At 45.3% G+C, this 13,069-nt stretch overlaps 1 protein-coding gene across 6 annotated transcripts in view; it reads right to left on the bottom strand.

The window, feature by feature from the left end:
- Positions 1–307: 307 nt before the first annotated feature.
- The window catches only part of TACC2 (transforming acidic coiled-coil containing protein 2), a 395,420-nt gene continuing 382,658 nt past the window's right edge, over positions 308–13,069 (bottom strand). For 5 of the 6 annotated variants that reach the window (XM_086922956.1, XM_086922957.1, XM_086922958.1 and 2 more), the window contains 2 exons: positions 2,225–2,345; positions 308–930 (listed from right to left, as the gene is read on the bottom strand). In XM_086922956.1, the coding sequence (XP_086779082.1) occupies positions 865–930; positions 2,225–2,345 (187 nt within the window). In that variant the 3' untranslated portion in view covers positions 308–864. The remainder of the gene's footprint in view (positions 931–2,224; positions 2,346–13,069) is intronic. The other variant, XM_086922962.1, reaches the window with a different exon arrangement.

Below are 13,069 nucleotides of genomic sequence, written 5' to 3'. Positions count from 1 at the left end.
TGTAACTGTGCTGTAATTTCCGTTAATGTCCAGCAAGCTCATATAACCTGCATGAGGTGACATGTAATGTAAACCTCTTAGGATTGGGGTAAGTTCAATTTTATATAAATACACCCAAAAAAATGAAAAATATATTTTGTTCGTCTTTCTACAGTTACAATATGAAAAGTGTGCAACAGAGACATACAGAGAGACTTTACGCATGATCCTCCTGAAGGTGGGATTTATGGAGGTAGATTGGGGGGAGGGTAATTTGTAAGATCCACGAGGCTGACTTGAAAAAAACATTCAATGCCCAACAAACCAATGTGTCTCAATGAAATCTTTATTTACAGTGAAGAAGGATTTCTGTTGCGTGCGATGTGCATGTGCTCACCTTTCTTCCTTTAACTCTTTTTCTTAATAAAGCATCAAACGTATATATACTTTATTTGTTTTGCTCCATAAGGCAAATGTCCCTTCCCTCTGCAAGCCCACACAGCCAATATATAACCAGCTTATCGGAACCCCATAGGACATCTGAGCAGGAGGGACCCACAAACCGTTGCTTTCCAGGTCTCAATTCCATAGCTTGGCAATCTCCCTGATACAGGAACATTATGAACCAGACTAAAACAACGAAAAGCACATCAGAGGGAGCGGGCTTGCACAGGTTTAGCATGGGACGGCGCCCCCTGCTGACGAAGAGCTACAGCTTGGAACAGGAAGCACCAGGCCCAACAGGAAGTGTAAGGAAAGGGAGGCGAGTTAACAGTGCACCTAGAGCCGTGCCTCCCGACCCCGTACACCCAGGGCCCTCTGTTCCACAGAACGCTCAAGGGTCTGAGCTTGTATTGCACAAGAAATACTGGAGTCCAGAGAGGGTTAACTCTTCCCCATCTTGGAAATCAGCTCATCGCAGATCTTGGTCAGCTCCTCAATCTCTTTATTCTGCAGGAGAAAGAAGAAGAAAACAAGTGTCAGGCAGAGCCACTGATATTTGTAGAAGAGTGGAGCCCCGAGAAACCTAAATTAGGGAGAGAGTGAGGGAAGCTCTCTGTAGATTCTAAAGTACACTTTTGCGCTTTTAAATAGCAGTAAGGCGAAATCTTGATCGACCAAGTCAGGTTTCAGTTTAGAGAAGACAAACAGCTTGACACAGGCTAGCAGGGCTGCAGGCTAGGCTAGAGACAGACATACCGAGTTAAAGGAGCTTCTGGCAAAGAGAGAGGCAGAAATCTGAGACCGACATGTCAGAGAAGATGGAAATCCCGAGATGGGAGGGACAGTGATAGAGGGGGAGACATACCTGGGAAAAAAAGAAAAAGGAAGTGGAAGGATGACCTCAAAGGGAAGCAGAAGTTGGGATGAGAGGCAGTGTGAAAAGAAATACACAGAAACAGTAGTGAGGGAAAAAGTAGCCTTATAGAGGAAGCAGTTTGGGAGAGCGAGAGCAAGACGCAGCGAAAGACCCATTCTTTGTTGACTTGATAGGCTTGGTTATTCATTTGAATGTCACTGCCGGTGGTTCCGGATGTATGTTGACCAGCTAACTAGTCATTCAGGTTGTCATTCAATGTCCTGTCTGGCCAATTCCTATACAAGTGTATAGGAGACCTGAGAAGACCATTATATATGTAATCAAGCTTAGCACGGGAATGCTGATGGGTATAGGAGCATAAAGGAGGTCTCATATAGGCAGTTTGTTAGACCTTGTCAGTATGAGTGGTAAGAAGATATCAGGTATGTATAGTAAACGCCTGTTTTATGTTTGTAAGTAAAATAATTAGATATGTGTAGAGAAATGAAGGAGATATCCTAATTATGTGTTTTGATGCACTTGTGCACATGACACCAAAGAAAAACACTGGCAGCACTCGAGGGACTGCGGATCATACAACCTGTCTTATTTCCAGCCTGTTGTATACATAACTGACTATACATTATCTGGAGGGATGCCACACTACGGTGGCTTTTAACCAGAACCTATGTGCCAAGACCTCCTAGAAGTACACACAAAGAGAACTAAAAAATCATAATTGTTTGTAGATAGAGGCCTGGTGTCACCTTCTGTCTGCACTGAAAGGTTTGAAAGATAACTACTAGTGATGTCTTTGAGGCTGTTCACTAGAAATTACAACAAAAATCTAGGTAACAGGTCGCCAACTCTAAAAGGGACACTGAACTAGGAAAAGCCTGGGCTAGTTTACCTGGCCCCTCTTCAATTTACCATAAGACGACTCACCTTTTGCTCCAACGTCCTCTCTAAGGCGTCCACCTTCAGCTGCTCCTTGCGAAGGCTGGCCTGGTAAGCAGCATGCTCTTGAACTGATTTGGTACGCACTTGGGCAATTTCTGAATTTGCTCTGGAAAAGGAAAATTGCAACAGTTGTTTACATTTCAGTTCATTATTATATCATGTTGTTAATTTATGTTGGAGCACAGGTCTATCCTAGAAAAACTCATTGTTGGCGAATAACATGGAAAAGAGAATTCATTCGTATGTGTGCCTTAATGCTTACACATGTACTATCAAAATGCAGTTGATGCCGATGTTGCATTTATGTGGAGAACTATGGTTTCCTTGGGTCTATGCACTCTTAGAAACTACATGAGTTTTCTTACTGTATCCCGTGTGTAGTTCCCCCTTTGACATTGGCCTCACCCCTTCTGCTATTGCTTTGCTTCCCTTCCCCCAGCCAGACTGTTATTTCCCCTACATCTTCTTTGCCCCTTTGCTTGTTACTCCCACCCCTTTGCCCCTCTCCCACTTCTTTTTATTTTTTGCATCTATACACTATCAGTGGGCGTCTGTCTTGAAATTGGGTTTTACCCATTTCAAGATGACCATCACAAGCATGCATGCTCAGCAGGAACAGGGTATTCAAAGATGGCTGCCAAAGATACACGTGCATCCATAATAGCCCTCTTTGAATGCATTTGCAAGGTTTTTGCACACACATCTGTGTTGGCTAACTTTATTTAAATTAAGATTTTGTAGAACAAAGTCATGCCTCTGCTGTATCTATGTTCCTAACAAGTTGGTATGGTATGGACGGTTCTAGAACAGCTCTTCTTAGCCTCAAGCCATCTCCCTCATTTCTCTTCCTGTCTCCACACTTTAAAATACCGTCAAAGCTTTGTTCATTTAAGCAGTATACGAGCTTGTAAAATATTGGGCTTTATATATGTATGTAATTGATGGGTGATTAATTGATGGAGTATGAAGTGCGGCTCTGCAAAACGCGAAAGCGAGTATCCAGGTTCAAGGGTGCTTTAAAAAGCAGCAACACTTATATCCTGCTTTAAGTCTTTACCAGCAGTAGTACTGCTGAAGTAGTTTTTATGAATATATTGTATCCACCAAGTAGCTATTTTTTGTGTCACCTGCAAGTGGAACACACAGTACCGCTGCCAGTAGCCAAACTGCTAACTATCAGTACTCTGAGACAGAACCCTCAACCGTCCCAATGATATAAAGACTGAAGTATAAAATGGAAATCAAACAGAACTGTTGTTTCTAAGTCGAGCCACACAATTGTTAGTTTTGTCCAACATTTATATCTCGATTTTGGGGGGTGTAGTGTCCTATACTGAGGAACACCTGACCCAATCACACACCTGCCATAGACCAAGCGGTACAGACAAAAGCTTAAATAAATGTCCCTTGCTTGCTCAAGAAGCGAGGGGCTGAGCCACGATCCAAGCGTGCATCTCCATCACTGCGCTGTGTCCCCAGTGCTGCGCCACTCGTACAGATCCAACAAGCATGGATAGCTAATTTTAAGTAGTTATACTTGTGTTTAGAAGCGTGACTTTTTTGAAAATGTGTAACTTTTCTGATAATTCTACAGACTTCGGGATGTTGCTACAGCAGAAAGGAGTTAGTGTGGACCAGGTCGGCCTACCATAAAATATGGGGATTGAACAATGCAGTTTCCTTGTGCGAGTGTATCTAGACGGTTCCTTTACCTGGCTCTACGTCGCCAAGAATGAGAAGTGATGAGTTTGTTAACATGGTAGCATAGACCCTCTGTGTACTGCTGATATATGGCTCCATCCATATCTCCCCCAGGGACCTAAAACATAAATTAAAGGTTTGGGGGAAGGACATTTTGACAGCGAGCTTCCCCTGCAGGTAATGTACCCTATGCAGAGATGAGATAACCCAAAGTTACAGCTTTGACTCTTGGTGGGCCAATTCCCTTTTTTATTCTTATGAGATAGATAATGCTGTAAATTGATTTGAGTGATAGTAACTTTTTATTCAAAGTTCTGCCAATCATGAAAGTATGTTCTGAATATCTATTATTAACGAGCTATTTGTATTATTACTCCCCTGTTCACTTTGTGGCCGCTAAGTCTAAGAGTGTCCTAATACCAGTTCATTCCTTTTACCCTAGTTGCTTAAACAAGCATTCATGATTATTAGAAATGTTCCACAATCCCAGCATTTCACTAGCCATTCAGCAATGTTTTCCTCTGTAATTCACATATACGTTAGCTAGTAGAGCAGAACAGATATTTATTATTATCCACTGCAGACAACAGAAATACTTTAGGAGAATGTAGTATTTCTGCTGTGCCTCTATATCGGGGTGGTTCCTTCTAAGGAGTGGAGGAGCATCACCCCTCCTGCTGACAGTGCAGCGAGTAAACACACATTAATACAAGCATTTGCCATGCAATAGGTCTCGAATTTGCAAGAGTTTAAGCTATTTGCATCGTAAATGTCAATGCCTTTAATTTATTTGTTTTAAAAACCAACACATAAATAAAAGGCATTGCCATTTACAATGCCAGTAGCTGAAATCCTTGCAAATGCGAGACCTATTGCATTGTATTTTCGAGATTTGTAGGTTCCCGGATTAACTTCCTGGATTGAGAGCATGTAAATATTTATATATTTGTTTTTTGTTTTGTTTTATTAGCGCCACTATATTCCAGGGGCATCAGAGAGTTTAACGTGTAAAACAGAAAGCATTTCCTTCCCACTCATGAGGTGTTTTGACCACCGCCTGTCATGCCTCTTCAAGGTGCAGGTGGCACACTGTCCACTCTAGGAAATGAGGTCATGTTGGATTCAAAAGCAGGGAGTAGGGAGTTTGAACTCAACAAAATTTCACCGGGGCACTTAGACGAGACCTCAATTCATGGCTGGATTTGACCCAGGGATGGAAATAGAAACCCGAGGTCTACTCAGCACAAAGTAGAGCCGGTGAGGCAGGACTCACGAGCAGCAGCACTCAATAGGATTTCAGCTCTGAGGAACAGCAAAGTGGGGTTGGGGCCGGCGACTCATCTTCACCTCCATGTGCATCACGGAGGCAAGAGGGAGGATTGAACTTTATACAGCAATTGCTACTGCAATTTACCGGTTTTCTAATGCAGCATGTCACTTATTAATGCACTTCAGAAAGATTTAAAGGCTGAGTTGGCCCCGTAGAGCCCCAAACTTGTAATATGTACCAAACACAAAAAGATGGAAAAAAAAGACTTTCTACCTTTCAGGGCTACGTCATGGACTAGCCCATGTTCATCTGAAACAGTGCTACATACCTTACGAGAAACATGAACAAACACTCGTTGCAAGCTGAGCAGTGTTTCCAGGAATCTCTCTAATTTAAACTTCCGCTGACTTCTAGGTAGAGAGGCCGAAGGGCTGATGAACATTCAGAGCAAACACACGTGACTGTCTCTGGCCCAGTCCTTCTAAACACAAAAGGCACCAACAAGTGGGGAAATATTCTGCTTCAATTAGAACAGTGCACCTCTAATTGAGTGAGGAGGTCAAATAGCTAAATTGGTCTCGGATGACTCCCACAATTGCCACATCGTGTAATCCTCGGCAAGCTACCAGTTTCCCTTATCTGCCAGCTTTGGGAAGCTTAGAAAAGGCCTAACTGCAGTCATGCAGGTCTAAAGAAGAAAAGCAACAAACAGTTTACCTGGCGCATGCTCTGGACATGGCAGGACTTCCCTAACAGAAGGAATCCGGCTGCTCGCAGGCAGCTTGGAACGGATGACAGTATGAGGACGCCATGGTACAGTGTCGGTGCTGAAAGGCACCGGCAAGAAGCAGAAAACGGAACAAAAGAAGTGGACAGAAACGAAGGCGAGGTTCACTGCTGGATTATTTACAAAGCGGCTCACGGTGGCGCGTGCTGAGCTCAGAGCGTCAGAACACAGCATTGGTGTTGGAGGGTGTATTAAGGGAAATGCTGGTAACAGCGATGGTGGAAAGCAACCTTTTTAAAAAAGAGTTCTCTTTAACAACATATGAAGAAAGTAAGTGTAAGGAGAGTGTGCTTGACTGGTGCTCCTTCGCTTTGACCGGAAATGATGTAGCCTGTGTGTAAACTATTTAGGAGGCAGCAAAGAAGATCTACACAGCAGTGACTCAATGGCAAGTAGGAGGGGGATTAAAGTAGTTTAGTTGAACACAAAAGGTCTTGCAGACCGCGCATGAGCTTTAGGCTCGACCTTAAAATGGTATTTCCATTTTATGATAATTTGACACCGGCTTGCGCTGTTACAGCATGAGTGCGAGGGCAGGGCCGATTCCTGCACTATTACTGCTTCCCCAGCTAGTGCATGCACATGCTGGATTGGCCGGCTGTCTTGCGATGGCCAGTTTGACATGCACACTTCAGACCCAGCAAACCCAGAGCTGTGAAACAGCCTGGGGATAGCTGGCATAGACCCACAGCCTCAAAATGAGCGCTGGGTTAGCCTGCTCCAACCAATCCTGGAGCTGCTCTCATGTTGCAAACAGCTTGAGAGCAGCTCCAGAAATGGTTAGATTCGCATTGCACTAGGAAGGAAGGAAGCCTTTCCCTTTCCTGCTGTTGTCCTGCCGAGGAGACACACACTGGACAGGACGGAAGGCGGGCAAATATATGGTGAGTTTTTTGGTCAGTGCACCTCACCATATTTTAATGTTGCCAGCACTCTAAACCATTTTTGATGCCATTTTTAGTAGGTTGGGGGGACATACTTTTTTGCAGAGCACTTTGTTTCCATTATTAAAACAAGCATTTACAATGCAATGGTTTTGCCTTTGTTAAAGTTAGAGCGATTGGCATTGCTCTTGACATTATTTTTATTTATGTTTTTTTTAACATAAATAAATGGCATTGTCATTTACAATGCCACTAGCTTTATCTCTCGCAAATGACACACACCAACACCCACAGAGAGCCCCCCCAACACACACAAACCCCCCCCACACACACACCCACACAGAGCCCCCCCACACACAGCCACACAAAGCCCCCCACACACACCCACACAGAGCCCCCCCACACACACACCTTCTGGCCCATTATCTTTTCTCCTCATCAAAATAACTGCCACACCCCTTTCTTTGTTCTGAAAGTGGTAGGTAGCAAGCCATTTCAAATCTAGGGGGCTGTGGCCTAAAGAGAACTTTCTGAGGGCATGGAAAGAACAGCAGTCTCCTTTTTCATGGATGAGCATCCCCTAGCTCGGTTCTTATGCTCCACCTGTCTTTCTTTGATACTTCCTCCATTCTTTCCATAGTGTCAACAGTGGGTCAATATGCTTTGTCCTTTCTTTCCATAGCATCATGGCCGCTGTTGGATTCGATACCAAGTACAATGCAACGGTTTTGCCTTTGACAAAGTTAGAGCTATTGGCACTGTAAATGACAAATTGTTTATTTATGTGTTAGTTTTGAAAACAGATAAATAAATGGCATGGTCATTTACAATGCCAATAGCTTAATCTTTTGCAAATGCGAGACCTATTGCATTTGCACCCACACCCCCCCACACACACACAGCCACACGCACACAGAGCCACACACAGAGCCCACCCCCACACACACACAGCCCTACACACAAACAGCATCACACACACACACACAAACAGCATCACACACACACACACAAACAGCATCACACACACACACACACACACAGCATCACACACACACACATACACAGCATCACACACACACACACAGCATCACACACACAGCAACACACACACACCGCAACACACACACACAGCATCACACACACACACAGCATCACACACACACACACCGCATCACACACACACACACACAGCATCACACACACACACAGCATCACACACACACACACAGCATCACACACACACACAGCATCACACACACACACACAGCATCACACACACACACACACACACAGCATCACACACACACACACACAGCAACACACACACACAGCATCACACACACAACACACACACACAGCATCACACACACACACACACACACACACACACAGCATCACACACACAGCAACACACACAGCATCACACACACACACACAGCATCACACACACACACACAGCATCACACACACACAGCATCACACACACACACAGCATCACACACACACACAGCATCACACACACACACACACAGCATCACACACACACACACACAGCATCACACACACACACACAGCATCACACACACACACACACAGCATCACACACACACACACAGCATCACACACACACACACAGCATCACACACACACACACACAGCATCACACACACAGCATCACACACACACACAGCATCACAGGGGAGCAAAGAATTATGTGACAGTGGAGCAACGAATTATGTGACAGGGGATCACACACAACAACGTGAACCAGGTTAAGGAAGATGTCAGGAGCTAAGGCACATAACCCCAACTAGCCCTTCGGTTCTCAAAAACAGTATTCAGAGGCTCGGCACCTCTTCTCACAGAGTAAGCACTATCTGCACTCACTGTATCAGCTTCCTGGGTTTAGGGCATGACTCAAAGGCAACGGTGAGTTGTCAAACTTATGAAGGAGAGTCACATGGGGACAAATTCTGTAAGAGGGACAGATAAAAACAAACATGTGCCTCGAATCAGAACCGCACATTCGTCAAAGCCAGGATGGCAAACCCAGGTTCCCTAAAGGGGTAATCATTATTTCATTTTCCCCGGGTATCCCTCAAGTCCTGAGCGCTACTTACCAAACAGTTCACCCAAACTCGCTGGTAATAGCTGGTTTCACCGTTCCACAATCACTAGTTATCAACTGGGAAATCTCAGAACTCAGCCCGCTGAGATCCGTGTACTTGTGTCGCATTCAGGAATCAAAATCTAAAACAACAAGCTTCAACTAATACAGAGACAGACTCGCATGCATACCACAGTCCACAACAGAGTCAGTTACGCTCAGACAGAAAGACAACCTCACAAACACCTGGAAGCATGGTTTGTGCACACAGCATAAGGAACAATGCAGCCCAACATGCTCGCAAGAATATATGAAGAAATTAAATGACACATGTAGCCAGACAAGAAGCGACAAACAAGATCAGTAGACCCGAGTACACCACAACTCGTTCACACGATAGACCCAAAATTGCCGCACACAATATATACATAAATTCTTGCGCACATTATAAGATAGGTAAAATAAGTATCCTGGTAAACGGACAACAGGCCAACCCGCACATCGCCAAGCACAACCTTGGGCTCAGGGAAATACTTCATGTCAGGTACCGACAGAAAACGGCACAGAGACACGCGATCGGACAGGCACACAAAAACACGAAGAGGCAGACACACACTGGGGAAAGGCACAAAGTCAAGGAAAAACAGAGGCGTGGTGCCATCCTAAAACTCCGTTTAGAGAGTAAACAATATGTGCTGGTGTTTTTATTTTAGTAGTAAAGCTTGGTGTTAAGGCATGTTTGTTTTCTGCTGGTGTGCTGGGCCAGCTTTAAAGTATAAACGCGCGGCACCTTTGCAGTTCATTAGGCAATAGGGGGACGGGGGGAATAATTGTGGGAAGTTTTCTGTAACCGCAGACCAGTGATTCAAAGATAACCCCGTGCTGGGCGCCTTTGAGACATAACGAGGGTGATGCCGGTGGGAAGGAGGGTTTTTTCAAACACCCTAGGGATGGCCTACACTCGCAGTGTTTGTACATACGAAGGCACTGGGGGCGCAAGGTGATACACTACATAGGGTATGGAGTCTACTCTCCAGAAATAGTGGGGGGACTCCCTGCACTAACCGCCACCGTGCCTGTGCTTTTGGACACGCTTTACCTGTTCACCCTGTCATGACCGGCGCAGAAAACCTCTTAACGATACAAAATGAGCTTTTTATAAAGCGCCAGAGAGCATCTGTCGGATTCTTGGCGCTAGGAGACCAACTAACGACTATAATTTACTCTCAAGGATTTCAGATCCTTTCTTCTTAGACGAAGGGGCGTGTTCCTCAGCTCAGCACAGAATGGCTGGGAGCTCATTTCTCATAGTGGGGGGGTCGGCAGCACAGCGGGTGTCACACATCACTCAGGATAACGAGTCCTTGCTCTCTCATGCTAATGAAGCATTAGTGCAGGTTGTTGGTTCTGCTCTGGTGGGGGGCAGGGAGGGTCTGGGATCACCCGCAGTGACACAGCCCTGAGCCCCAGCCCAGGAGACCCCGGAGCCAGCGATGAAGGTGACGAACAGGCAGGGGTTCAATAAGCCCGCCCCCTGGGGAGCCGCACCTACCATCAAAATCATCCCTGAAAAATGGAGGGGTGGTCAGGGACGTTTGCTGAGGGGGGTGGAGGCGGGGGTGGGATAGGGGCTGTAGGGCTTTTGGCTCAAGCATTTTTTATTTACATTTGAATTCGTGGTTTTCCTCAGTACTAAGGCGCTTTATTCCTTCGCATTACCAAACCCGGCTAATATTGTAACAGGAGTGGGGTCAGGCCAGCCTCGATCCTGCTTCTAAACACGTATAGAGACCCGGACAGGAAGCAAGCACAACACAGAAGAAATGCGACAAAAATACACAACTGACAAAGTAAAATAACACTTATAAAATGTCGTTTACACACACACAGGAGAAACGGCACTGCGGGAACGGGAGCCGAGGCAGCGGTAGGGGGCGGGAACGGGGCCGGGGAGACACGGAGAGCGGGAGAGGGGGTGGGAACCGGCAAACATTTCGCTCACCTTCCGCACCCGACGCTTGAGCAGTGCCTCCGCTGCAAACACTCGCTCCCCAACAGCCGAGAGCTCCATGTCCGTCCCGTTCCCTACAGTGCCGGCAATGCCGGACCAGACTCGGGGGCGTTCCCGGCGTCGCGTGACGTCGGCAAAAGCAAAAGAATGTCGGGAACGCCCCCGTGTCTGGTCCGGCATTGACGGACAGGCCCCTCGTCCAATGGCAAGGCTCCATTTACAGAGCCAGCCAATGAATGAGGAGGGCCGACCCAAAGCACACTACAATTCTCATCAGGTTTTCGCCTGCGCGAAAAAGCTGCGCAGAAAGCGCAGCTTTCGCCAGGCAAAACCTAAAAAGCTATATTGTGGCCCCTCCTGGAGTAAAAGGACACAAATCTGGCATGGGTACCTTTTTATGGAAAAAAGTTATGAAGGGCCCTAACATCAAAAACAGGACTTAGCCTGGGGGTGAAAACCTCAGAAGCTAAGGGGTTAAACACATTTGTTCAAGAGATTGTGAAATATTGGGATACAAGATTGCTTTTGATTTTGTTGCCCATTAGATTAACCATTTCTATCATTTCATGAAATATTTTGAATCTCGTTAAAGAGAAATGAACAGCAGTTTAAAATTAAGTAGTGGAGGGACTCCAGTTTAGGCACAGGAGAACAGTGATTAGATGGTTTTCTTTTACTTCAAGAACACTATATATATATTTCCAGACAGACTACCTTCATCAAGTGGGACCAAGGATTCAGAAGATGCTAGACAGCACACTCTTAAATGTTGCAAGTAGGCTAGTCTTAATGAATACAGGCCTGTCGTGCAGATTGGTATGTGAAGCGAGAGGTTCCCGTCTGGTGGATGAAGTCCCTGTTTCAACATAGCAAATGAGAGATAAAAGTAGCCCACGTACACTGAGAGGCAGTTTGCAACAATTCCAGTTGCTGTTGGAGCTGCCAAGGCAATGAGGGAATGGACATCTTGGCTGCAGCTGGAGTAGCAGAGAATGCCTGGTGAAAGGGGGGGGCAGCAACAGACCAGAGCCGCTGTCTCTGGCTTCTCCAACAGCAGGACCTTGGTTTGGCCTGGAGAACTGGGGCGTGAACAGAGGGAGAGAGAGAGAGACTGACTACAAAGAGTAGGTCATTATTGACCGCACCATGTGGAGGTGGAAGAAAGAATTGTTTTTCTACATTTATGACTGCAATGCAAGGCTCATGATCGGAGGGGGAAGGATTTTGTTTTAAAAGTTTCAATCAGTTTTTCAGAGTAGCAAAATGCAATTATCCCAATTCCATTTGAAAAAAAGGACATGTAACACAGGTACATACAACTATACTGAATCTATGGTAAAGGGATCTTGGTAATAGCAGCCTCTACCAAATAATACCAAATAATGAAGCAGTCCTATATTCCGACTGGTTTACCCTCTGCCCATATTAATTTCCAAAAAGCATATAAAAAAGTAGAATTGTGGTGCCCAGCATTTTCAAAACTATTTTATAGTTTTGGATCCATTAAGGACTTATCACATTGATGACTCATATGCTGGTTGCATTAGAATGATTTATTTGATTAGAAAGATTTGATTAGATTGTGTTAGTGATGACAGTACAATTCTCATTTGAAGGGTGTATTAATGCAACAATCAAATGACATCTAAAGAGAAATCAATCCAGGTGATCAGATTCATACTGATTTTACTGACGGATGGGACGGTATGTCTCTTACACGAAGACCAATACGTTGTACGCCCAAGTAAGGGGCAGCCCACCAGGAAATCACACAAAACAATGTTACTTTCATGGTTTGAAGGAGCAGCACATTTGGAGCACCTCTCTTAGTCAGTGTCTTCTGAAACTCTTGCCTCCTCTTTGAAATAGATGCCTGTAGTGTGCCCTGCCAGCCATTAAGGTCTAGATCTGACCTGTGACCCTATTACCTTTACTATGCCTTTCCAGTGACACACCAGTCCCTGTTTGGTCCTCTGTCTGTCCGTCATTTGATGTGAATGCCTTTTCTATCATCTTACACAGCGGTGTTCCCTGTTGCCTGTACTTGGACACATTAGTCAGTCTCATGAC

This window comes from Lissotriton vulgaris, chromosome 5 (assembly GCF_964263255.1).
Source record: "Lissotriton vulgaris chromosome 5, aLisVul1.2, whole genome shotgun sequence".
In the NCBI taxonomy this organism is placed as follows: Eukaryota; Metazoa; Chordata; class Amphibia; order Caudata; family Salamandridae; genus Lissotriton; species Lissotriton vulgaris.
The sequence above is the reverse complement of the archived record's forward strand: the minus strand, read 5'-3'. Positions and strand labels throughout refer to the sequence as shown.